The sequence below is a fragment of the Microcaecilia unicolor genome, chromosome 1 (genome assembly GCF_901765095.1).
Source record: "Microcaecilia unicolor chromosome 1, aMicUni1.1, whole genome shotgun sequence".
Classification (NCBI taxonomy): domain Eukaryota; kingdom Metazoa; phylum Chordata; class Amphibia; order Gymnophiona; family Siphonopidae; genus Microcaecilia; species Microcaecilia unicolor.
Window position 1 is genome coordinate 4,030,699 of NC_044031.1, and position 27,066 is coordinate 4,057,764.

Genomic DNA, 27,066 nt, shown 5'->3' on the forward strand with positions numbered 1-27,066 from the left:
CATGTGGAAACTGAAAAGAATAAAACCATTCTTTCCGAGATCCGTCTTCCGTAACCTAGTGCAATCACTCGTACTTAGTCATTTAGACTAAGGTAACTCACTATATGCAGGCTGCAAAGAACAAATACTAAGGAAACTACAAACAGCCCAGAATACAGCAGCCAGACTCATCTTCGGAAAACCAAAATACGAAAGTGCAAAACCCTTACATGAGAAACTGCACTGGCTCCCGCTCAAAGAACGTATCACTGGCTCCCACTCAAAGAACGTATCACCTTTAAAATATGCACCTTAGTCCACAAAATCATTCACGGTGAAGCCCCTGCATACATGACTGATTTAATAGACCTGCCACCCAGAAACGCTAAAAGAACATCCTGAACTTTCCTCAACCTCCACTTCCCTAACTGCAAAGGGATAAAATACAAAGTACTGCATGCATCAACCTTCTCCTATATGAGCACGCAACTCTGGAATACACTACCACGTAACCTGAAAACGATCTACGAATTAACCGACTTCCGGTTGACCACACAACACTAATGACACTACTCGACAACATGGGAATCTGTGGAGAACCTGGTTCAACAGATTCCCAAGAACCAGGTCATACCTAGTAAAGATGTCATCCCAATTATCAACCTCTTGGATCTCAGAATGCCGGGTGCCACAAGGCTCCCTAATATCACCGATACTGTTTAACATCATGATGGCACCACTAGGCAAGAAACTGGAAAAAAATGGGATTTAACCCATTTATATACGCCGATGATGTGACTATCTATACACAGTTTAACAAACACATCACAGAGACAGCGGATAAGGTCAAATCAGGACTGGACCTTATGGAAGTCTGGGACACAATCTTCAAACTTAAGCTAAACAGAGACACAACTAAATTCATAGCCCTATCCAGCCAACATAACCCCATGACTGACCAAATCTTCACATGCGACCAAAAGACTTACCCAATCGAGTCACAACTAAAAATATTAGGAATCACTATAGACAAACACATATCCCTCGAAAATCAAGTCTCAGCAGTCACAACAAAGAGCTTTAAAACCTTATGGAAACTAAGAAGGATCAGAGACTACTTCCCTTGATAATCCTTCCGTCTAATCCCGTCCCAACTGGATTACTGCAATGCAGCGTGCGTAGGATGCACAGACAACACAATAAAATCGTTGCAAACTGATATTCAGAAAATCAAAATATGAAAGAGCAACCCCAATGCATGCAATGTTACACTGGGCTCCCAGTCAAGGCCAGACTATTCTTCAAAACCTGCACTCTCATTTTCAAGATACTGTTTGGCATGTCCCCTGATTACATGCTAGACTTGACTGAACTATCACCGAGGAATGCAAGCTCAGAGACTAGAAGCTATCTACTACTCCATCTGCCTAACTAGAAACATAACCTATAAATCCATCTAGACGGCTGGATTCACTACCTGGACTCTAAATGGTGGAACTCGATTCCCAAGATGATAAGAAGCATCACCGAGCATCTTCAATTCAGAAAAGGCCTGAAAACCTACGTCTTCAAGAAACATTATCATTAACAACTCACCACACATAACGCACTTTGTTCGACAGTGAATGTAATGTAATGAAGAAAACACGAGTGTAATGTAATGCTAAATACAAAAGAATGTAACATCTACTAAAAGAAAAACTGTAAGCCACATTAAAACGAAACCTGTTTTGGGATAATTGTGGAATATAAGATTGAATAAATAAATAAATGACTCCCCCCCCCCCTCCCCCAAACTTTAAACTGATCTCTCCAGCATGTATGTTATATTATCCACTATAAGTGTGAAATTATCATCAACTTCGACATCTTTCTCAATCAGCAGAAATGTGGTCTTCTCTTCGATAAGCTGCAGAAAGGTCTTCCCCATCCAAGCACTAATAAAAGACATACACATAGCTACATCTGGTAATAAGTCCACTAATTTGGATCTAACCGGGAACAATATCGTAATAAATAAGCCTGGTAACCAAGCTTTTCAAGGGAATATCCGAGTGATGATAACAACACGTTAAACAAAAGGGAGCCCTGAGGCACCCCACAGCCGGGCAACTATCTGAAAGCTCACTCCGCATCTTAACCAAATAAGAATGCCCCTAAAGACTAAGGAGGCTAGGGCTATACAGCTTGGAGAAGAGACGGCTGAGGGGAGACATGATAGAGGTATATAAAATAATGAGTGGAGTGGAACAGGTGGATGTGAAGCTTCTGTTCACGCTTTCCAAAAATACTAGGACTAGGGGGCATGCGATGAAACTACAGTGTAGTAAATTTAAAACAAATCGGAGAAAATTTTTCTTCACCCAACGTGTAATTAAACTCTGGAATTCGTTGCCGGAGAAAGTGGTGAAGGCGGTTAGCTTAGCAGAGTTTAAAAAGGGGTTGGACGGATTCCTAAAGGACAAGTCCATAAACTGCTACTAAACAGACTTGGAAAAAATCCAAAATTCCAGGAATAACATGTATAGAATGTTTGTACGTTTGGGAAGCTTGCCAGGTGCCCTTGGCCTGGATTGGCCGCTGTCGTGGACAGGATGCTGGGCTCGATGGACCCTTGGTCTTTTCCCAGTATGGCATTACTTATGTACTTATGTAAATCAGTTCAGCACTCTACCCGATATTCCAAAACTGTCCAAAACAGAACATCATGCAAGAAAAAGTCAAAGTTATTCTGGATTTAGGATGGCCCCCAGGTTCTGTTCTGAAGAACTGAGAGTTAAGTTTAAATTTCTTTGTTTCTATCTGGCTGCATCCAGTGTAGCAAAAAAAAAAAAAAACAACTTTCCACCTTTCCACACCCTGGTCCCTAAGCATTCCCATGAAATTCATCTCACTTTGGACAGTCACTGGAAAGGCAATTAACAGACTGTGATAGGAAACTGCCGCTCTTCCATAAGCACAATCCCTCACAGGGTCACTTTTAGATGCCTAGCTTGAGTGCTCAGCAGAGAAGGCATGGCTCAGCCAGTGGAGAGAAATCTCTAGAGCACAGACAAGCTAGGAGAGGCCCAGAGAGAAGAGAACGAATCTCCAGGATTATAAGGACCCAGCTGGTATCCTGCAAGATAGGAAGCTAAGTTTGTACCTTACCAGAGAGGTTTGCAGCTCTATCTGCTGCAAGGTAGGGCTAGATAAAGTCTGTACCATGTTAATAGCGATGTACTCACTCAATAGGTTGGTAGGAGACTAGACACCCCCTTTAGATGGTTAACCATGAGCTGGAAGACTTTTATTACATGAATAAATCTTTTTGTTAGCTTCAAGCCTGTTGCCTGACTGCATGTTTAAAGGCTCAGGGCCTCCAACACTCACACAGGTTCCAACACACACACAAATTAATAAATGTGAGCCTGTCCTTTGGAAAAGATGCTGTCAGCAGCCCTAGAAGAAAAGGATACTTGAGAAGAGGAGAGGATGGTTTCATAGCCACTGACTTCCCACCCTAGAGAAAGAACCACAGTGTCGGCCCATTTTCTCCTAATGATATTGGAGGCTTATTCAGTGCACGTTACTGGTACCCACCTGTGTAAGGGATCAGTGGAGTCCCTCTTTGTTCCATCACATAAAACTCCTGATTCTGCTCCAGCTGGACTACCAGGGAACCTGCTCCAGGGTGGGAGGGAAGGGGGGACGGGGAGGAAACATGCCAGATCTCATTTAAAAAGAAGTACTTTGTGCTACTAAACATTCCCCAACTATGTGCTGCTCTCTTTTTCCAAAAATGGAACAAAGAAGAGGGGGCTAAGAGGGTTCAGGGTAGGCTGACAATTCACCTTCTCGAGGGTGGGATAGTTCAGCCGAGGGAGTTCAAGGTTGTGGAGTAACCTCTAGGACTGGAGGGATCAGGGGATGGGCACAGGGATAAGAGTAGCCACAGCTATACTGGGTCAGATCAATGGTCCATCTAGCCCAGTATCCTGTTTTCCAAACAGTGGCCAAGCCAGGTCACAAGTTCCTGGCACTCCGTACTACAAATCCCAGGGCAAACAGTTGCTTCCCATGTCTGTCACAATAGCACACTATGGACTTTTCCTCCAGGAATTTGTCCAAACCTTAAACCCAGATACGCTATGTCTTTCTCAGACTATGGATTTTCCTCCAGGGATACGGACCTGTCACCTCTAGGATTAGAGGGATCAGGGGATGGACACAGAGTCTGTCACCTCTAGGACTGGAGGGATCAGGGGATGGGAACAGGGATAAGAGTAGCCATAGCCATACTGGGTCAGACCAATGGTCCATCTAGCCCAGTATCCTGTTTTCCAAACAGTGGCCAAGCCAGGTCACAAGTTCCTGGCACTCCGTACTACAAATCCCAGGGCAAACAGTTGCTTCCCATGTCTGTCACAATAGCACACTATGGACTTTTCCTCCAGGAATTTGTCCAAACCTTAAACCCAGATACGCTATGTCTTTCTCAGACTATGGATTTTCCTCCAGGGATACGGACCTGTCACCTCTAGGATTAGAGGGATCAGGGGATGGACACAGAGTCTGTCACCTCTAGGACTGGAGGGCTCAGGGGATGGGCACAGGAATAGACAGCCTGTCACTTCTAGGATTAGTTTAGGTAATGGGCTTGGAAAACATCTGCATGATGAAATGAGCAGGGAAAGTTATGTTTAAAGATCCTTACCGACAGATGTCAGCAGCTCCAAATTCTCCTCCATCACCTCCATGTAAAGCTCCTTCTGCCCTTCATCTAAATACTCCCACTCCTCCTGGGAGAAAGAAACAGCGATGTCCTGAAATGTCACCGGCATCTGAAACAAACAAAAAAATAAAAAAAACCCACTTTACTCTCTGAACATCCGCTAACCATGACTACGTGGGATCCGGTGTAGAATTCCAGTGCTAAATGCAGGAGCCTCACGACACACATGGAAGAGGCTGTAGTGACAGACAGAGACTGGGAGCAGAAGGGTTAACGTCTGCAGAACTAACTGCTGGACACAAATATCACCGAGTAAAAAACTGAATGATTTCTGGGGTCAGGAAGGAGATACTGAACCTACTCTGCCTCTATCTCCAGTCTTCTCCCTCTCTGGTCCTTGCCACCACCTTCTGTACCTATTCCAAGAATGAATTCTCACATAGTGATGGTTCTTTTCACATTCTGCTACTGTATGTGTGTTCTCAGTGCAAAGAGCTTCTGGATCTCAGAGAATGAGTCTGATCTCTTCAGCCTACAGTAGCAGAAATGAGACAGACGGGAAGCCTCTAGGAACATAACAGAAGTCTCACCTCCAGTCTGGCAGTCTCCATGCTGCTTTGAAGAAAGGTCACCTGATAGCAGGGTATCACCTCTAGGGGATGCAATTTCTTCTCACACTTAGGATGTGCCTCTAGAGGCTTCTGCCGAGGAGGGAAGGTTAAGACGGCTCTTTTGGTTGGAGATTTGATCATTATGTATGTAGATAGCTGGGTGGCTGGTGGGAATGAGGACAGCTTGGTCATTGATCTACCTTGGGGCAAAAGTGGCAAACCTCAGGATAACATTTTAGACAGCACTGGAGAGGAGCCTGGTACAGCTGGTATCAACAATATAGGAAACTGTTGGAGGGAGGTTCAGGAAGCCAAATTTAGGTTCAGGAAGCCAAATTTAAGTTTTCTGGTAGAAGATTGAAATCAAAGACCTCCAGGGTATCTTTTTCAGACACGCTCCCTGTTCATTATGGAGAACACAAGAGGCAGGCAGAGCTCTGGAGTCTCAATGCAAGCATGAAATGATGTTGAAGGGACACGGGGTCTAGGTTTCTTACGTACTGGACAATAGTCTAAAGAAGGGGGGGGGGGACTGGAGGAGTAGCCTAGTGGTCAGTGCAGCAGACCTCAATCCTGGGGAACTGGGCTTGATTCCCACTGCAGCTCCTTGTGACTCTGGGCAACGCACTTAACCGTCCATTGCCCCAGGTACAAATAAGGACCTGTAAATACTATGTAAACCACTTTCAATGTAGTTGCAAAAACCACAGGAACCAGTATATCAAGTCCCATTTCCCTTTCCCTATTTGAGATTCTATGTGGAATGTTGCTATTATTTGAGATTCTGTTGCTACTATTTGAGGTTCTACAGGGACCGTGTCTAGTGGAGGAGTAGCCTAGTGGTTACTGCAGCAGACTTTGATCCTGGGGAACTGAGTTCGATTCCCACTGCAGCTTCTTCTGACTCTGGGCAAGTCACTTAACCCTCCATTGCCCCAGGTACAAATAAGTACCTGAATATATGTAAACCACTTTGAACATAGTTGCATTCAAACTTTTTAATGAGAAAACATTTTGAATGATACAGAACCTGTAAAAAAAACCCAATAAAAAAAAACTTACAAATTTTTAAAAAATATAGTAATTCCAAATCTGAATGCAGGAAAATTATTACTGAAATGGCAATAATGTACTTGAAAGAAGGGTAGTGGCTGCTTATTTTGGTTGAGAGTTAAATGTCGGTCGGGGCACTGTGTCAAGTCAAAAATGTTTGAAAGGGTTTCCACATTTCTGCCATTTTAAGATCTCTCGTGTTCTTTTCAGCACCTTTAGAATTCAAGTTTATGTACTCAGCAAATTGTACGTCACTCAAAAAATACGTTTCATTTAGTCAAATCTTTCCACTTAACTGGTTTTGATAGCAAGGGATATTAAAAAAAAAGGGAACATTGAGAGTCATTTAACTGTAATAATGGGAAAGAATGAAGAATAATTATTGTCTTGGAACGTTGATGTTTCAGTTAAAAACATTTTCATCTGCAAATCCAAATATTCGAAACAGTTCGCATTATTTCGCATTTAGAAATCATGTGCATTAAGATGCCTTCAAAAGGTTTGCCAGTGCCAACACGTATTTGTCTCCAAAATGGCGTCCACGATGTGCGAGAAAGTTTCGGGATTTTATAAGGCTAAGGGAGTGTGAGGGGTCTAGACGATTTGATGCAAAAGTGGATCCAGTTTGTTTGTTGATCTTTTAAACTAAAGATTGAGCTCCCAAACTTTAATATTACCGTTATTTAGAGGAAAGAATATTTTAATATTTTATATATATGGGATTTTATCTTACCTTTTAGGAGTAGTTTTTCATTAGGAAGCTGAAATGTAGAGTTGTTCTGAAGATCTCTTGACTGAATAGACCTCTTTTTTTAATTGGCTTGGGAGAGTTATTTGCAGCATTTGGTAATTCACTGCTATTATTTTGGGCACCTTTTACATTCAGATTCAGATTATGGTATTGTTCCATTGATTATTAATAAGCTTGCTCCCTGTTTCTTGCTCGTAAGGACTCCTACTAATACTACTACTACTTAACATTTCTAAAGCGCTACTAGGGTTACGCAGCGCTGTACAGTTTAACAAAGAGAGACAGTCCCTGCTCAAAGGAGCTTACAATCTAAAAGACAACATGTGCAGTCAATTGGGGCAGTCTAGATTTCCTGGATAGGGGTAAAATGATTAGGTGCCAAAGGTGACATTGAAGAGATGGGCTTTGAGTAAGGATTTGAAGATGGGCAGGGAGGGGGCTCTGCGTATGGACTCAGGGAGTTTGTTTCAAGCAAAGGGCGGAGCCTGGAGTTGGCGATGGTGGAGAAGGGAGCAGAGAGGAGGGATTTGTCCTGTGAGCGGAAATTTCGGGTAGGAGCGTAAGGTGAGATAAGGGCAGAGAGGTAGTGAGGGGCTGCAGATTGAGTCCATTTGTAGGTTAGTAGGAGAAGTTTGAACTGTATGCGGTACCTGATTGGAAGCCAGTGAAGTGACTTGAGGAGAGGGGTGATATGAGCATATCGGTCCAGGCGGAAGATAAGACGTGCAGCAGAGTTCTGAACGGATTGAAGGGGGGATATAAGGCTAAGTGGGAGGCCAGCGAGGAGTAGATTGCAATAGTCAAGGCGAGAGGTAATGAGAGAGTGGACGAGAGTTCGGGTGGTGTGCTCAGAGAGGAAAGGGCGAATTTTGCTAATGTTATAGAGGAAGAAGCGACAGGTCTTGGCTATCTGCTGGATATGCGCAGAGAAGGAGAGGGAGGAGTTGAAGATGACTCCGAGGTTGCGGGCAGATGAGATGGGGAGGATGAGAGTGCCATCGACTGAGATAGAGAGTGGAGGGAGAGGAGATGTGGGTTTGGGTGGAAAGATAATAAGCTCTGTCTTGGACATGTTCAGTTTCAGGTGGCGGTTGGCCATCTAGGCAGCAATGTCGGATAAGCAGGCCGATACTTTGGCCTGGGTTTCCACAGTGATGTCTGGTGTGGAGAGATAAAGCTAGGTGTCGTCAGCATAGAGATGATATTGGAAACCATGAGATAAGATCAGCAAGCCCAGGGAAGAGGTGTAGATTGAGAAAAGAAGGGGTCCAAGGACAGATCCCTGAGGAACTCCAACAGAGAGCGGGATGGGGGTGGAGGAAGATCCATGAGAATGTACTCTGAAGGTTCGGTGGAGAGAGATAAGAGGAGAACCAGGAGAGAACAGAGCCCTGGAACCCAAATGAGGACAGTGTGGCAAGAAGTAAATTGTGATTGACAGTGTCAAAAGCGGCGGATAGGTCGAGGAGGATGAGGATGGAATAGTGACCTTTGGATTTGGCAAGGAACAGGTCATTACAGACTTTGGTGAGTGCCGTTTCTGTCGAGTGATGAAGGCATGCGCAAAACGCGTACAGTGCAGTCCTTCACATCTACAAACAGTTGTCTAATATCCCAATCGTGTCACTGCTTGTGATGTCTGCAATAAAGGTTTGAACTTTTCATCCTGGTTTATCGCCTCGTCATTTGTAATTTCTGGCTTGGGAGAGTTGTAGCCAATCGTAATATTGGTTAGAGGACAGGGCACATTTTTCAGTAACGCCAAAGAAAGTTTGACTGTATTTGATGGAGGGCCCAAATTCCAGAGAAACTGCCAAAGAGGCCAAAAGATACTGTGGGCACTTTTACTAAGCAGCGTAAGCGTCTACGCATGTGCAACATACGCCAAAATGGAGTTGCCACCAGGCTCTTGTGGTAATTTCATTTTGGGCGCATGTCCGAAAATTCTTTCGTATTGGATGCGCGCCAAGTGGTATTTGACGCGCATAGGTCATTACCGCCCGGGTACCACGCGACACCTAAGATGGACGTGCAGCAATTTGCATTTTGCCGCACGTCCATTTTTGGCCAAAAAGTTTTACAAGGCATTTTTTTCAGGTGCGCTGAAAAATTATTCTGCGCGTGCCCAAAACACGTGCCCACGCTACCGCAGGCCATTTTTCTGCACACCTTAATAAAAGGACCCCTGTGTTGTGATTCTGCCCTAGAATTCATGTATCAACTTCCATATGTTTGTCTAGCATGTCTCAGATTCTAGCACAAGCTTAGCACCAGTGGCGTCGCTAGGTGGGCCACGGGGGGCTGGGCCCCCGGTTTTGCTAGCGAGGGTCCCCAACCCCCACCAACTGAAGCATTGTCCAGCACCGGTCTCCGGCGCCGCCGCGATGCCTGCCCTGTTCTGTCTTCCCATCACGTCCGGCACGCTCCTTTTAGTGAAACTGAGCATGGCATGTGTGCAGGACATGAATGGAAGACAGAGAAGCAGGCAATGTGGAGGTGCTGGACAACGCTTCAGCTGGTAGGGGTTGGGGTATTTGCTGCGGTAGTGGATGGGGAGCAGCAGGGCAGTGTGTGTGTGGGGGGGGGGGGGTACAGCGACGGGGCGGCAGACCAAAACGTGCCTCCCCCACCTCGAGCTCTGGCTACGCCCCTGTTTACCACACGCTAAAACGCACTATATATTTTTAGCACAGGGGGCATGTTTAGGGGCAGAGAGCAGGCATGTCCTGTGAAAATCGGCCAATCATCGCACTCTTCCGATTCACGCAGGAGCCATTACCACTTAGTAAATACATGGCGGCGAGGGCTTCCACGCTGATGGCCACGTGCTAATTTAGAGCATGGCCATAAATGGGGGGGGGGGGGGGGGAAGAAATTGCAGCCACTTTACAGTCACTCTAAAACTGGCCTCAGCTAATAATCCATCATGTAAATTAATTGTTGGAAGATTTAAAGGGACTGGATGGAGACCATCTGCTTCAATTTTAAGCCAACAGGAGTTTGGGTTAAGAGGTTATCAGAAGTTAGCCAGTAAATACCTGAGCGGATTAATAAGTCAGGGAAACCTTCAAGGCTTGGAGAGTTTGTAAAGCAAGTCTAGGGGTTTTATTTTCCCACAGGAATTTCAACAATTTACCATGTAAAATCTATATGGGCAAAACTCTGGAAGCATCATTAGAATATAATCAAATGGAACGGTTAAGGCCATGGGCAGAGAGGACACTTTGGGCTTTCTGGCTGGCACAGTGCTGGGAGATTGGTTACCTGTTACTCCCGCCTTCTGGGAACCCCGACTTCAGCATTTGATGTCATCTTCTGGTGCCAGTGTCCATGGATAAGATCAAGCCGCAGGGTGTGGCCAAAGGGACTTGCTCTAAGGGGTAAGCCAGGCCCCTTGGGAGCCCCTTGGAGCGCTGAGGTCAAGTGAAGGGGTTTGTTTGGTGGTGTCTGTTCCTTGAAGATCTGGTAAGACTGATTCTTTATTTACTACTACTACTATTTAGCATTTCTATAGCGCTACAAGGCGTACGCAGCGCTGCACAAACATAGAAGAAAGACAGTCCCTGCTCAAAGAGCTTACAATCTAATAGACAAAAAAATAAATAAAGTAAGCAAATCAAATCAATTAATGTGAACGGGAAGGAAGAGAGGAGGGTAGGTGGAGGCGAGTGGTTACAAGTGGTTACGAGTCAAAAGCAATGTTAAAGAGGTGGGCTTTCAGTCTAGATTTAAAGGTGGCCAAGGATGGGGCAAGACGTAGGGGCTCAGGAAGTTTATTCCAGGCGTAGGGTGCAGCGAGACAGAAGGCGCGAAGTCTGGAGTTGGCAGTAGTGGAGAAGGGAACAGATAAGAAGGATTTATCCATGGAGCGGAGTGCACGGGAAGGGGTGTAGGGAAGGACGAGTGTGGAGAGATACTGGGGGGCAGCAGAGTGAATACATTTATAGGTTAGTAGAAGAAGTTTGAACAGGATGCGAAAACGGATAGGGAGCCAGTGAAGGGTCTTGAGGAGAGGGGTAGTATGAGTAAAGCGACCCTGGCGGAAGATGAGACGGGCAGCAGAGTTTTGAACCGACTGGAGAGGGGAGAGGTGACTAAGTGGGAGGCCAGCAAGAAGCAGATTGCAGTAGTCTAAACGAGAGGTGACAAGGGTGTGGATGAGGGTTTTGGTAGAGTGCTCGGAAAGAAAGGGGCGGATTTTACGGATGTTGTAAAGAAAGAAACGACAGGTCTTGGCGGTCTGCTGGATATGAGCAGAGAAGGAGAGAGAAGAGTCAAAGATGACCCCAAGGTTTCAAGCTGAGGAGACAGGGAGAATGAGAGAGCCATCAACAGAAATAGAAAACGGGGGGAGCGGGGAGGTGGGTTTGGGGGGGAAAATGAGAAGCTCGGTTTTGGTCATATTTAATTTCAGGTGGCGGGGAAAAGAGGATGAATAAAACTGAACCTTTGGTAGCATCTACCCCCCAAAGTGGTTGGGGCTATGGATAAAATATTGAAGAGTCCAGTATTTTTACAAGATATTTATTGCTTATATTTATTTAAACGAGGAAAAAAGACCTCAATACACCCAGACGCTTATCTGAATTTTAGCGTCTTTGACTGGGGTTGTAATATTCATCATCGGTCTGTCAACCTCATGATATTACATTTTTTCTAAAATCCAATTTTTATTGTAATCCTTAAAGATAAGCGTCCGGGTGTATTGAGGTCTTTTTTCCTCGTTTAAATAAATATAAGCAATATGTATCTTGTAAAAATACTGGACTCTTCAATATTTTGTCGCATTTGATTGGTTAGAGCCACAGTTACCTTTCTTATTTTTTGATACTGGGCCAATGGATTGGCATTTGTTTGTTGACCCCATCCCAGAGGGTCTTCCAGGGAATTCACTGAGGGTGTGTTCCTCATTCCTCCTACCAAAATTCCTCTGCCCCAGCTGACTGTATTGTCTACTCCTGAGCATACCCCTGTGAAAGGAAATGTTTCTCTGGTAACGTCTCTTTATCCTAAAGAAGTGACTTTTCTATCTGAACCGACACCACCAACTCCTGATTCTGAAGGACATTTGAGTCCGTAGTTACGTGGACCCGAGACTTTGCTGAGGGATGTTGTTCCTCAGCTTTGTCAGTTTTCCTCTGATTCGATCCTCAAGTTTAAAGAGTTGGACAACAGGGTTACACTCTTATCTGATCAAGTTCATTCCACAGAAAATAAAATGTCCTCTTTTCAACACACTGATCTCTATACTATTAAAGATAGCCTCTACTTACATCGTAAGGTAGAAGCTTTTGAACTTCGTTAAGAATTAGGAACCTCTGGTTCTTCAGTTTTCCTGTGACACATTTACTATCTGTAGAGATTTTGATTAGAGAATATTTTAAAGAGGTTTTGGATTTGAAAGAAATCTTATTAGTAAAATGTTATTTATGTTTCAAAAAAAGCGATTATTAGAAGGTGACCACAGGAAGAACTGTTCGTATGAGTCCTCCTGGAAATGTTAATTTAGCTGCTTTTTTGAAGGACTCCACTGATACCATCCTGACCAGATCGACCCTGCTGGTCACCCTCTTAAATGAAGCGGATAAATCAGTCGTTTTGAGATCATATGTCAAGAAAACGTCTGTGCTGTTTTGTGGGAAGACGATTCAGGTCTTCCCTGATGTATCACGATCTACTCATTTGCAGAGGAATGCGTTTTTAGCCCTGAAAAACCGTGTGGTTGCTAAAGGGACTACTTTTTTTCTTCGCTTTCCCTGTTAAGTGTTTGGTGACATATCGGGGAAAGCAATCTATTTTCTTTGATCCTTTCCAAGTTGAGAAATTTCTGCAGGAAGGTTCTCAAAATAGGCCAGAGATAGTTTAGGGGTTATGAAGTTATTCGAGCCTTAGAAATGTCTTAATTCTTTTGCCCTTGTCGTCCTTCTCTTCCCTTGATGTGTACTAGATTTTAGTTTAATATTTTTTTGTTGTTACTCTTTTTCTTGCAATGCTGTAGTTTCAGCAATATAGTTACTCAACTCTGCTGGTTGGCTTTACTTGCTGTTCCCACGAAATTACTATAAAAAGCTAGCCAGTAACAATAAAGTTGCTGAAAAAGTATCAACGTATGTATATAAATATAAGGAAGAAAAGGACTTCAGTGGCTAAGGTCATGTCTAGAGTCAAACTCGGACTGATAACCTGCCCTACTTCTTCATAAGTCCAGAAAAACCTCCCATTATTTTAACATTATATCATTCTTTACATAGTAACATAGTAGATGACGGCAGAAAAAGACCTGCACGGTCCATCCAGTCTGCCCAACAAGATAAACTCATATGTGCTAATTTTGTGTATACCCTACTTTGATTTGTACCTGTCCTCTTCAGGGCACAGACCGTATAAGTCTGCCCAGCACTATCCCCGCCTCCCAACCACCGGCTCTGGCACAGACCGTACAATTCTGCCCTGCACTATCCCCGCCTCCCAACCACCTGCCCCTCCTCCCAACCACCGGCTCTGGCACAGACCGTATAAGTCTGCCCAGCACTATCCCCGCCTCCCACCACCGGCTCTGGTAGAGACCATTTAAATATCTATATGGAATAAATGCGGAGGTGGGTCTTTTTCGATTGAAAGGAAGCTCTGGAATGAGGAGGCAGAGGATGAAGGTGAAAGGGGATTGACTCAGAATCTCAGCAGCAACACTGATTTCTGTGGAGGAGTGGCCTAGTGATTAAGGTGGTGGACTTTCGTCCTGGGGAACTGAGTTCGATTCCCACTTCAGGCACAGGCAGCTCCTTGTGACTCTGGGCAAGTCACTTAACCCTCCATTGCCCCATGTAAGCCGCATTGAGCCTGCCATGAGTGGGAAAGCGCAGGGTACAAATGTAACAAAAATCAAATAGATACTATTGGAGATTCTACATGGAATGTTGGAGATTCTACATGGAATGTTGCTACTATTGGAGATTCTACATGGAATGTTGCTATTCCACTAGCAACATTCCATGTAGAAGGCTGCGCAGGCTTCTGTTTCTGTGAGTCTGACATCCTGCACAGGACGTCAGACTCACAGAAGTAGAAGCCTGCGCGGCCACATTGGTGATCTGCAAGGGCCGACTTCTAGTGGAATAGCAACATTCCATGTAGAATCTGAAATAGTAGCAACAGTGGAGGATTCGCCTAGTGGTTTGGGTGGTGGACTTTGGTCCTGGGGAACTGAGGAACTGAGTTCGATTCCCGGCACAGGCAGCTCCTTGTGACTCTGGGCAAGTCACTTAACCCTCCATTGCCCCATGTAAGCCGCATTGAGCCTGCCATGAGTGGGAAAGTGCAGGGTACAAATGTAACAAAAATTAAATTAAATTTGTATCACTTTTTTTCTTATTTTTGTTTTTTATTTATTATATTATTTTATTGTTCAATAATGTTTATTAAAGAAGATGCAGTTTAACATTGTAATTGAGTATTGTATACAATCCTCTTTATCACACCGCTTGTTAACAGTAACCAATTCTAACATCAACAACAAATTACTTTATTATTGTTCTTTCCCCTTTCCCCCCCCAACTGACCCCTCCCCCCTCCCTCTCATTCTTCTCCTCCTTGTATGTTTGCGCATTTCAGTCATCTGTTTATTGATTATATATTTGCAACGTATTCATTATTAAACTGCGGGCTCTGCCCCCCATCGATTGAATATAAGGTTCCCATATTACACAAAACTCCTTTTTCTTTTTGGGAGTACCTCTCGCATCTCTGGCCTCCCACGTAACGAGCATCTGTAGCCCATTACGCCAATGCCAAAATGAGGGAGCTTCCTCCTGGATCCAATATTGCATTATACACATTTTCCCAATGATACTGACTTTATACATAAACTGGCGTTCTGCTCTCCTCAAGGTTGTCCTACTTCCTTTATAACCCAATATACACCTCTGGGCAGTCAGCATAACTGGTTTATTTAATATACATGCACAATACTGCTGTATTCTCATCCAGAATCTCTGTATAGAAATACAGTCCCATAGCATATGTAGAAACGACGGGTCTGTACTTCCACATTTGTAGCATTTACTCTCTGATATACGTCCCACATAATATGCTTGTTTAGGTGTGAAATATCCCCGCATGATTATACGATACTGAGTTTCCCTATGTCTTGCATTACGTAAGTTGTCTTTGATCTCTGTCATGTGAGTTAAGATGTCAGCTTCTGTGACTGCCAGTCCTAGATCATTCGTCCATTTTTGTGCCAGCCCTGCTAATGACTTAGGTTGTTTCAGCTTTGATATTGCTACATGCATACCCGACACCGTAACCCTTTCTATCCCTGGGGGTAAGAAAAAGTGTTCCAGAAGAGGGAACAGTTCTCTAGAACACCCCTCTCTTATCAGTCTAGCCGTATAAACCTTCACCTGTAAATATGAATACCAATCCACATTGTCATCCCCAACTATCTGTCCCAATTCACCCTGTGTCCGTATCCGTCCTGTATTGTGTAGTAAGTCTGCCACTACCACCACCCCTTCCGTTGCCCATCTGTGGTGTCTAATCGACTGAATACCCGACTGAAAGTCAGCATTGCCCATTAATGGTAGCATGTCATTCTTCCCCAGGAGGTGGATTACATAATCCCATGCCTTTCTCATTGGAGCCAATAAAAGATGCTGCCTCCACTCAGTAGGTATCTTATGTGTGGGGGCATGTAATAAATAGTAGGGATGATATGGTTTAAATAAGTTTCGTTCCATCCCCCATGGGGTGTATTCTTCCGTTCCTAGTACCCAATCTGCCATATGTCTTAATAAGCATGCCCAATTATATTCTCGCAGATTAGGTAGACCCAATCCTCCTTTCTGCAATTTTCCACTCAAATGTTCAAATTTAATTTTTGGTTTCTTTCCCCCCCAGCAAAAGTAGGACAACCTTCTCTTTAAGTTTTTAAAATCTTTCTGTTGTAAGTATAATGGCAACTGTCGAAATACATATAGCCATCGGGGAAATAATACCATGCTATACAGACTTACTCTCCCACTTAATGTCAACGGCAATGTATGCCAATGGGCCAATGTCTGCTTCGTCTGTCTCAGAACATTATCTATATTTTTCCTATAGAGTTGGCGAGGATCCGCCATTAAAGTTATTCCTAAATACTTAAATTCACCTATAACCCATCCCCCCTCCACCCTGCAAGCATTGTATCTTGTGTTGGCATACTTTCTGATTTTTGCATATTAAGTTTAAAGCCCGAAAACGAGCCATATTCTTTTAAATCGTTCTAGCAATACCGGTAGTGCTACCTGTGGCTTGGTAAGATGGACCAAGAGATCATCGGCAAATGCCGAGATTTTAAATTCATGAGGTCCCATTCGCACCCCTGTGATCTCCTGGTCCTCCAGTATTGTCCGCAGCAGCGGATCCAGAGTTAAAGCGAACAACAAGGGGGATAAGGGGCATCCTTGTCGTGTGCCTCTACCAATCTCAAACGTTTCAGTATAGTCCCCGTTGACATATAACCTGGCTAAGGGTTCTTTATACAGTGCGGCTATAACTTTTACAAATGACCCATCAAAGCCATATGCTGACATTGTCCGAAACATAAATCCCCAGTCTACTCTATCGAACGCCTTTTCGGCGTCGAAACTTATGAGTAAGGAGTCTTCTTTCTTTCTTCTCACACATTCTAATGAGGCTAATATCTGTCTGATGTTCTTGACGATCTGTCTCCCTTTAATAAATCCTCCTTGTGGTAAGGCTATAATGTCTGGCAAGATCCTTGCTAGCCTATTAGCGTAGATCCCCGCCAATAGCTTAGTTTCATATTTAATCAGGGAAATTGGTCTATATGATTCTGGCTTAATCAGGTCCTTCCCTGGTTTGGGAAATACCACAATGTCTGCCACTCGAAGGGTCTCTGGTAAACATTCCTGATCTACTGCCCGCTGAAAGGCCATCATTATTGGTTTACCAATCTCTGCCTCCAACAGCTTATAAAATTCAGCTCGATACCCATCAGGTCCCGGGGCTTTCTGTAAAGGACTACTTTTGATGGCCCTGGCTATTTCGTCTAGTTCAATAGGTTTGTTAATCATTTCCCTCTGGGCCTCTGTTATTTGTGGTAGTACTTTATTATATTATTTTAACATGCTGCTAGCTTTCATATTACTGTAGCAAACTTCCTAAAGATGGCTTTAATAACTTATAACTTATCTGCATGCCGTTGGACAAGCACACCCCATCAGGAGCCTCTTTCGCCCTCCTGGCTTCCTCAAGGGGAACTTAACGTGCAGTCTCAGGCTGTCAGATATTTATTCGCCAACCATCTGGTTGCTACAGTAATATGAAAGCAGCATGTTAAAATAACATAATAAATAAAAAAAAAATAATAAGAAAAAAAGTGATAGAAAGAAATCAGTGTTGCTGCTGAGATCAATGGTAGGGGGGAGGGCATGTGTCTATGATTAGAACGTTAGCAGCGAACACGTTTAAAATCAGCTGCGACTTGAATATGAGACTTTGCCCGTAACCTCCACCATAGTGATTCTCCCATAGCACTCTACCTTTTTCTGCGTTGTTATCAGAGATATAAAGTAGAGTTTAGCCTGCGTTGTTTGGCAGTAATTATCCTAGAAATAAGCAGTGGAGTTTCCCCAACTCCATTTTAATTATGGTCTATGGACTTTTCCTTTAGGAAGCCGTCCAAACCTTTATTAAACCCCGCTATGCTAATTGCATTTAGCACATTCTCTGGCAACGATTTCCAGAGTTTAATTACACGTTGAGCGAATAAACTTTTTCACCGATTTGTTTTAAATTTACTATTTTGTAGCTTCATCGAATGCCCCCTAGCCCTAGTACTTTTGGAAACAGTAAATAGACGCTTGGCAACTTTATTGTTACTTGCTAGCTTTTTATAGTGATTTTTTTGTTTTGTTTTGTTACATTTGTACCCTGCGCTTTCCCACTCGTGGCAGGCTCAATGCGGCTTCCATGGGGCAATGGAGGGTTAAGTGACTTGCCCAGAGTCACAAGGAACTGCCTGTGCCTGAAGTGGGAATCCAACTCAGTTCCTCAGTTCCCCAGGACCAGCGTCCACCACCCTAACCACTAGGCCACTCCTCCACTGTTGCTACTATTTGAGATTCTACATGGAATGTTGCTATTCCACTAGCAACATTCCATGATTCCATGTAGAAGTCGGCCCTTGCAGATCACCAATGCGGCCGCGCAGGCTTCTGCTTCTGTGAGTCTGACGTTCTGCACGTACGTGCAGGACGTCAGACTCACAGAAACAGAAGCCTGCGCAGCCTTCTACATGGAATGTTGTTAGTGGAATAGCAATATTCCATGTAGAATCTCCAATAGTAGCAACATTCCATATAGAATCTCCAATAGTATCTATTTTATTTTTGTTACTTTTGTACCCTGCGCTTTCCCACTCATGGCAGGCTCAATGCGGCTTACATGGGGCAATGGAGGGTTAAGTGACTTGCCCAGAGTCACAAGGAGCTGCCTGTGCCTGAAGTGGGAATTGAACTCAGTTCCCCAGGACCAAAGTCCACCACCCTAACCACTAGGCCACTCCTCCACTGTTGCTACTGTTTGAGATTCTACATGGAATGTTGCTATTCCACTAGCAACATTCCACTAGAAGTCGGCCCTTGCAGATCACCAATGTGGCCGCGCAGGCTTCTGCTTCTGTGAGTCTGACGTCCTGCACGTGCAGGATGTCAGACTCACAGAAACAGAAGCCTGCGCAGCCTTCTACATGGAATGTTGCTATTCCACTAGCAACATTCCATGTAGAATTCGGCCCTTGCAGATCACCAATGTGGCCACGCAGGCTTCTACATGGAATGTTGCTAGTGGAATAGCAACATTCCATGTAGAATCTCCAATAGTATCTATTTTATTTTTGTTACATTTGTACCCTGCGCTTTCCCACTCATGGCAGGCTCAATGCGGCTTACATGGGGCAATGGAGGGTTAAGTGACTTGCCCAGAGTCCCACTAGCAACATTCCATGTAGAATCTTAAGTAATGGCAACATTCCATGTAGAATCTCCAATAGTAGCAACATTCCATGTAGAATCTCCAATAGTATCTATTTTATTTTTGTTACATTTGTACCCTGCGCTTTCCCTCTCATGGCAGGCTCAATGCGGCTTACATGGGGCAATGGAGGGTTAAGTGACTTGCCCTGAGTCACAAGGAGCTGCCTGTGCCTGAAGTGGGAATCCAACTCAGTTCCTCAGGACCAAAGTCCACCACCCTAACCACTAGGCCACTCCTCCAGTGTTGCTACTATTTGAGATTCTACATGGAATGTTGCTATTCCACTAGCAACATTCCATGTAGAATTCGGCCCTTGCAGATCACCAATGTGGCCACGCAGGCTTCTACATGGAATGTTGCTAGTGGAATAGCAACATTCCATGTAGAATCTCCAATAGTATCTATTTTATTTTTGTTACATTTGTACCCTGCGCTTTCCCACTCATGGCAGGCTCAATGCGGCTTACATGGGGCAATGGAGGGTTAAGTGACTTGCCCAGAGTCCCACTAGCAACATTCCATGTAGAATCTTAAGTAATGGCAACATTCCATGTAGAATCTCCAATAGTAGCAGCATTCCATGTAGAATGTCCAATAGTAGCAACAGAATCTCAATAGTAGCAACATTCCATGTAGAATCTCCAACAGTAGCAACATTCCATGTAGAATCTCCAATAGTATCTATTTTATTTTTGTTACATTTGTACCCTGCGCTTTCCCACTCATGGCAGGCTCAATGCGGCTTACATGGGGCAATGGAGGGTTAAGTGACTTGCCCAGAGTCACAAGGAGCTGCCTGTGCCTGAAGTGGGAATCCAACTCAGTTCCTCAGGACCAAAGTCCACCACCCTAACCACTAGGCCACTCCTCCACTGTTGCTACTATTTGAGATTCTACATGGAATGTTGCTACTATTTGAGATTCTACACGGAATGTTGCTATTCCACTAGAAGTCGGCCCTTGCAGATCACCAATGTGGCCGCGCAGGCTTCTGCTTCTGTGAGTCTGACGTGCAGGACGTCAGACTCACAGAAACAGAAGCCTGCGCAGCCTTCTACATGGAATGTTGCTAGTGGAATAGCTAATAACCACAAACCAGGACTCAAAAGCCACCTTAGGTGGCTTTTGAGTCCTGGTTTGTGGTTATTAGCAGTTGAATGTTACCAGAGACATTGATATTGTGAACTCGTTTTCTGCTAGTGGAATAGCAACATTCCATGTAGAATCTCCAGTAGTAGCAACATTCCATGTAGAATCTCCAATAGTATCTATTTTATTTTTGTTACATTTGTACCCTGCGCTTTCCCACTCATGGCAGGCTCAATGCGGCTTCCATGGGGCAATGGAGGGTTAAGTGACTTGCCCAGAGTCACAAGGAGCTGCCTGTGCCTGAAGTGGGAATCCAACTCAGTTCCTCAGTTCCCCAGGACCAAAGTCCACCACCCTAACTACTAGGCCACTCCTCCATTACAATATAGTGCAATTTCTCTTTTTCCTTGTAATGGATTATGGGAAATTGTCATTTTCATAAAAGCATGAATATATATATTTTATAAAGAGTTAAGGCTGTTTTAATAGAATCAAGTCTTCCCCAGTACAGTCCGGAAGTACTACCAGCGTTCTGCATGAGCCGGAGTTAGTGACTCCCCCAGCATGCACCACGTCCGGCATATTTGCTGTTTTTAATCGCAGCTGGTAATCGGACAGTGCTGCTGTTATTGCCCATCCGGCCAGTAATTAGAGAGTTGCAGCCTTCAATGTATTTATTGTGCGATTGTCATCATTGGTCGGGATTAGTACAGTGATGTCGTCCACATACAGTACATATATATACATATATACATTGGAGCCGACTCTGTGGGTGCTGCTTGAGCACCCCCAATATTGAGAAAATTCCTTGTATGTGTCCAGGGAGGGGTCATTTCCATTGGGCTTAGCACCTCCAATAATTATGAAAAGTTTTTTTTTTTTTTTTTAGTTACATTTGTACCCCGCGCTTTCCCACTCATGGCAGGCTCAATGCGGCTTACATGGGGCGATGGAGGGTTAAGTGACTTGCCCAGAGTCACAAGGAGCTGCCTGTGCCTGAAGTGGGAATTGAACTCAGTTCCCCAGGACCAAAGTCCACCACGCTAACCACTAGGCCCTTGCAGATCACCAAATGTGGCAGCGCAGGCTTCTGCTTCTGTGAGTCTGACGTCCTGCACATACGTGCAGGACGTCAGACTCACAGAAACAGAAGCCTGCGCAGCCTTCTACATGGAATGTTGCTAGTGGAATAGCAACATTCCATGTAGAATCTCCAATAGTAGCAACATTCCATGTAGAATCTCCAACAGTAGCAACATTCCATGTAGAATCTCCAATAGTATCTATTTTATTTTTGTTACATTTGTACCCTGCGCTTTCCCACTCATGGCAGGCTCAATGCGGCTTACATGGGGCAATGGAGGGTTAAGTGACTTGCCCAGAGTCACAAGGAGCTGCCTGTGCCTGAAGTGGGAATCAAACTCAGTTCCTCAGGACCAAAGTCCACCACCCTAACCACTAGGCAACTCCTCCACTGTTGCTACTATTTGATTCTACATGGAATGTTGCTATTCCACTAGCAACATCAGCCCTTGCAGATCACCAATGTGGCCGCGCAGGCTTCTGCTTCTGTGAGTCTGACATCAGACTCACAGAAACAGAAGCCTGCGCAGCCTTCTACATGGAATGTTGCTAGTGGAATAGCAACATTCCATGTAGAATCTCCAATAGTAGCAACATTCCATGTAGAATCTCCAATAGTAGCAACATTCCATGTAGAATCTCCAATAGTATCTATTTTATTTTTGTTACATTTGTACCCTGCGCTTTCCCACTCATGGCAGGCTCAATGCGGCTTACATGGGGCAATGGAGGGTTAAGTGACTTGCCCAGAGTCACAAGGAGCTGCCTGTGCCTGAAGTGGGAATCGAATTCAGTTCCCCAGGACCAAAGTCCACCACTCTAACCACTAGGCCACTCCTTGGCTCCTATGCATATATCTATATCTATATCTATATCTATATATATCTCTCTCTCTCTCTCTCTCTCTCTCTCTCTCTCTCTCTCTCTCTCTCTGTATATATATATATATATATATATATATATATATCTCTCTATATATATATATATATAGAGAGAGAGAGAGAGAGATATATAAAGGGCATTGAATAGGACTGGAGAAAGTTGGTGATCCTTGAGGGACTGCACTGCCTGCAGACCATCTTTCAAAGTAGGTTTCTGTTAACGGTATCATTCAGGTTCCTTGACCAGAAGGGTCTCTCTGGGGATCCTGCAAAGGGAGAGTCAGTGTCTGGGCTGGAATCAGTCTTCACTGGGATCTGAACTCTCCTCAGGTCACTTCACTGGCTTCCGATCAGATACCGCATTCAATTCAAGCTTCTCCTTCTTACCTACAAATGCACTCAGTCTGCTGCCCCTCACTACCTCTCTACCCTCATTTCCCCTTACGTTCCCGCCCGTAACCTCCGTTCACAGGATAAATCCCTCCTCTCAGTACCCTTCTCCACCACCACCAACTCCAGGCTCCGCTCATTCTGCCTCGCCTCACCCTATGCTTGGAACAACCTTCCTGAACCCTTACGCCAAGCCCCCTCCCTGCCCGTCTTCAAGTCTTTGCTTAAAGCCCACCTCTTCAATGCTGCGTTCGGCACCTAACTCTTACCGTTCAGTGAATCCAGACTGCCCCAATTTGACTGCCCCTATCGGACCGACCGTTCACTTGTCTATTAGATTGTAAGCTCTTTGAGCAGGGACTGTCTCTCTTTGTTAAATTGTACAGCGCTGCGTAACTCTAGTAGCGCTCTAGAAATGTTAAGTAGTAGTAGTAGGAGAGTCAGTGTCTGGGCTGGAATCAGTCTTCACTGGGATCTGAACTCTCAGGATATTGGTGTACGAGAGTCTCCTATCTGCACACAGGCCCTAATCCCAATTTGCCAGCACCAAATACTCAGAGCCAACGAGTGTGTAAAACGAGTTCGCCGGCTCTGAGCGCAATGAGCGTGCAAATGCACGCTAAAGAGGTTATCCCGTATTCCTCCCCAATGCTCAGCGGGCAGCACGCCAACCAAGAGTGCGCCTCCCGCTGCAGGGTTGTGCCGAGCCGTGGGGAGGGGATGACCTTGAAAGCCCTGGTGGTCTGGTGGACCCCAGACCCCTCCAACCATCCAAAGAATAAACTCCTGGTGGTCCAGTGCGACCCCTGGCCAGGATTCCATCCCCCCCCCCCCCTCCTCCTACCTTGAAGGAGGAGAAAAGGAGTCTTTTTTCCCTCCTCCTGCTGGTCACGTCATCAAAATGATGGCATTCTGCCCTGCCCAGTTTATCCTGGCATGCACTGGGCAGGGGAAGACACGCCCTGAAGGAGGTTTTTTTTTTTTTTGGGGGGGGGGGGTTCTGGGGTCCACCAGACCACCAAAGCTTTACCCCTCTGGGCATGCTCCAGATCCTATCCCCTCCCTAATGCTCAATGCTATAAGCCAGCCTAGATTTGCATCTCATTAGCAATATGCCCTCCCCTCCCCCACCCTTTCTTTCTCTCTAGGCTTTGTGCTGGGCTCACTTTCCTGTACTCTCAGGGTCAGGTGCATGAGAGTCTCCTACCTGCACACAGTCCACTGTGGCCATGTCCTGTGCTGGATCCTGGGTCCAGGAGGCTGCAGGGCTCAGTTCCATCCTGTGCATCTACCTTCCTAATGCCAGCTCTGCTGCACAATGGCTGCTGCTGCTGCCTGCAAAGCTCTGTGGGCCTGGGAGGGGTCGTCTGTGCGCTGGGAGGATGCAAACTGCGGAGCTGGAGTTTTCACCAGGGCACAGAGAATGCAGAGCTGGAGCTGCTGCAAGGAGGTTGCATTCAGAACAGGAGGCGGGGTGAGGTCATAACTGTGAAGCCAATTAGGTTGGTCTGGGTTTCTCCGCGCGACCGTCATCCTCGTACACTCAAAACAAAGCAAACAAAGCTATCAGCTGCTGGAGCCAGAAAAACATGACGGCAGATAAAGGCCAAATGAGCCATCCAGTCTGCCCATCCTCTGTAACCCCTAATTCTTCCTCTTCCTACATGCTTATCTGCCTTTTTCGCTGCTTTTGACTCCTAACCACGACTCGCTTGCAGTGCCGTAGCGAGGGCGGCTGACACCCGGGGCGGGTCGCCGCTGCGCCCCCCCCCTCGGGGCGCACCCTCCCCCCCGGAGCGCACCCTCCCCCCCGGAGCGCATTGTTACTTTAGAAGCGAGGGGCGGGAGGGCCGATCCGCCCCCGAGTCCACGTCGCTGGGAGCTGCGTCAGCTCCACTGGTTCCTTGCTCTCTCTGCCCCGGAACAAGAAGTAACCTGTTCCGGGGCAGAGGGAGCAAGGAACCAACGGTGACAGCACCCCCCCCCCAGCGGCGTGCACCCAGGGTGGACCGCCCCACTGCCCCCCCTTCCTACGCCACTGCTCACTTGCCCTGTACCCTTTTATCCCCACCTCTTTAATTCCCTTGCCTCTTAGTTGTTCTGTCTGTTTACTTGTCATACTTAGATTGTAAGCTCTTTGAGCAGGGACTGTCTTTTTGTATATGGTGTACAGCGCTGCGTAGTAGTTTTTAAATTCTGGAACACTCCTCGACTCCACCACTTCCACCGGGAAGCCATTCCACACTCCCACCACCCTTTCTGTGAAATAATACTTCCTTCAGTTACTCCTAAGCCTATTCCCTCTTAACTTTGTCGTATATCCCCTCATTCCAGAGCTCTCCTTCATTTGAAAAAGGCTCTCTTCCTGTACATCCTCCACCTACCCTCCTCTCCTCCTTCCTGTACACATTAATTGATTTGATTTGCTTTCTTTATTTATTTTTTGTCTATTAGATTGTAAGCTCTTTGAGCAGGGACTGTCTTTCTTCTATGTTTGTGCAGCGCTGCGTACGCCTTGTAGCGCTATAGAAGTGATAAATAGTAGTAGTAGTAGTAGTCTCTTGTAACCAGAGCTAATATTGTGATGTCATAATGCCTCAGGCCACCAATAAGAGCCAACCTCATCAGTGATGTCACAATGGCTTGATTGTCCTATACTTGGCTCACTTTTATTACATAGCTCTTTGAGCAGGGACTGTCTTTCTTCTATGTTTGTGCAGCGCTGCGTACGCCTTGTAGCGCTATAGAAATGCTAAATAGTAGTAGTAGTAGTAGTGCATAAATGCCCTTGACATATTTAAACGTCTCTATCATGTCTCCTCTCTCCCTCCTCTTTTCCAGCGTATACATGTTGAGGTTCATAAGCCTGTCCCTCTGGACCGACTCCATCCTGTTTATATCTTTCCGTAGCAGGGGCGTTGCCATAGTAACATAGTAGATGACGGCAGAAAAAGACCTGCACAGTCCATCCAGTCTGGCCAAGAAATGTGCCACGACAACAGATTTTGGGTGGGCCTAGGCAAGAAGTGGGTGGGCACCAAGTGTTCTCCCCCCTCCCCCCACCACCAAAAAAATATTTCAGTTGGCGGGAAAATGCTTCTTTCCACCTTGGCAGTCCGCAGCAGGCATGCGCTGAGAACTGAGCATGTGCAGGTGTCGGTATCGTGGAGAGCAGCATTTTTGTTACCATCAGGGAGAAGACTTCAGCTGGCGGAGCTTGGGATCCCTACCAGCTACCACTAAACATGTGCTACTGTTGGGTGGACCTGAGCCCTACGTGGGCTACGCCACTGTTCCGTAGGTGTGGTCTCCAGAACTGAACGCAGTACTCCAAATGAGGCCTCACCAGAGACTTCTACAACGGCATTATCACTTCCTTTTTCCTGCTAGTCATGCCTCTCTTTATGCACCCAAGCATCCTTCAGCCTTTGGCTGTCACTTTTTCTACCTGCTTGAAAGCTTTAAGGTCGTCAGACACAATCACCCCCAAGTCCCGCTCTTCCTTCGCACACTGAAGCACTTCACCCCCCTATACTGTAATGTTCCCTCCGATTTTTGCGACCCAAGTGCATGACCCTGCATTTTTGTCATTCTGTAATGTTGGTAGTATTTTTATTTAATCTCACTTTTATTTTCAAACATGCCGGCTTGTGCAATATACGGATGCACATGGCGTCCTCTCCTCTACCTGCAATATACGGATGCACACAGAGGAAGCACAACAATGGAATAACTTTTCATAGGTAGAGTAGTAATTTGTTATAAATTGTAATCAGTGTGTCATTTGGAGGGGACACCCTAGTGTTATATTTATGCAGAGATTTTTTTTCTCCTGGTAAAGGGCCACTAAAACACTAAATCATGTTATGAGAATCAGGTGCTCAACATTCAGAGTTTCTATTTATGTATTTACTTATGACATTTATATCCAACATCAAACATGAATTAGGTTGAAACCTGGGAGCATTTAAAATCTATTTTTTTCTTCCTCTGCCTAGATCAAAATAGAAAGATGGGTTTGGGGAACTTGCTCCTTTTGTTTTGTGAAATGCAGTGGTATATTATAAAAATGCACTTAATATTATTACTACTATTTAAAAGAAAGATATTAAATAATTAAGACAGAGCTACATTCATGCGGAAGTCCAGAGTCTATCTTAATGCACCAACATTTTTCAATTCTGTGATATATATTTATTTCTTCTTCAAGTCACTTTTCAACAACATTTTCTCAATTATTTCCCAAATGTGTACACTATTATAATGTTAATTAATAAGTTTTGGATGTTACCACATTCTATGTGAGTGGAGGAGTAGCCTAGTGGTTAGTGCAGTGGACTTTGAACCTGGGGAACTGGGTTCAATTCCCACTGCAGCTCCTTGTGACTCTGGGCAAGTCACTTAACCCTCCATTGCCCCTGGTACAAATAAGTACCTGAATATATGTAAACCGCTTTCAATGTAGTTGCAAAA

General features: G+C 45.0%; 1 protein-coding gene across 4 annotated transcripts in view; it reads right to left on the bottom strand.

Annotated features, from left to right (window-relative positions):
- LOC115462028 (gastrula zinc finger protein XlCGF57.1-like) overlaps positions 1 to 23,937 on the bottom strand; it is a 35,681-nt gene extending 11,744 nt beyond the window's left edge. Inside the window, exons 1-5 of one of the 4 annotated variants that reach the window (XM_030192077.1) lie at positions 23,801 to 23,820; positions 7,091 to 7,211; positions 5,284 to 5,468; positions 4,676 to 4,802; positions 3,562 to 3,642 (exon numbers count right to left, since the gene is read on the bottom strand). In XM_030192077.1, coding sequence (XP_030047937.1) covers positions 3,562 to 3,642; positions 4,676 to 4,802; positions 5,284 to 5,445 — 370 coding nt within the window. In that variant the 5' untranslated portion in view covers positions 5,446 to 5,468; positions 7,091 to 7,211; positions 23,801 to 23,820. Of the gene's footprint in view, positions 1 to 3,561; positions 3,643 to 4,675; positions 4,803 to 5,283; positions 5,469 to 7,090; positions 7,212 to 23,800 lie in introns of all 4 variants that reach the window. The other 3 variants (XM_030192093.1, XM_030192088.1, XM_030192085.1) reach the window with 3 other exon arrangements.
- Between the last annotated feature and the right edge of the window lie 3,129 nt (positions 23,938 to 27,066).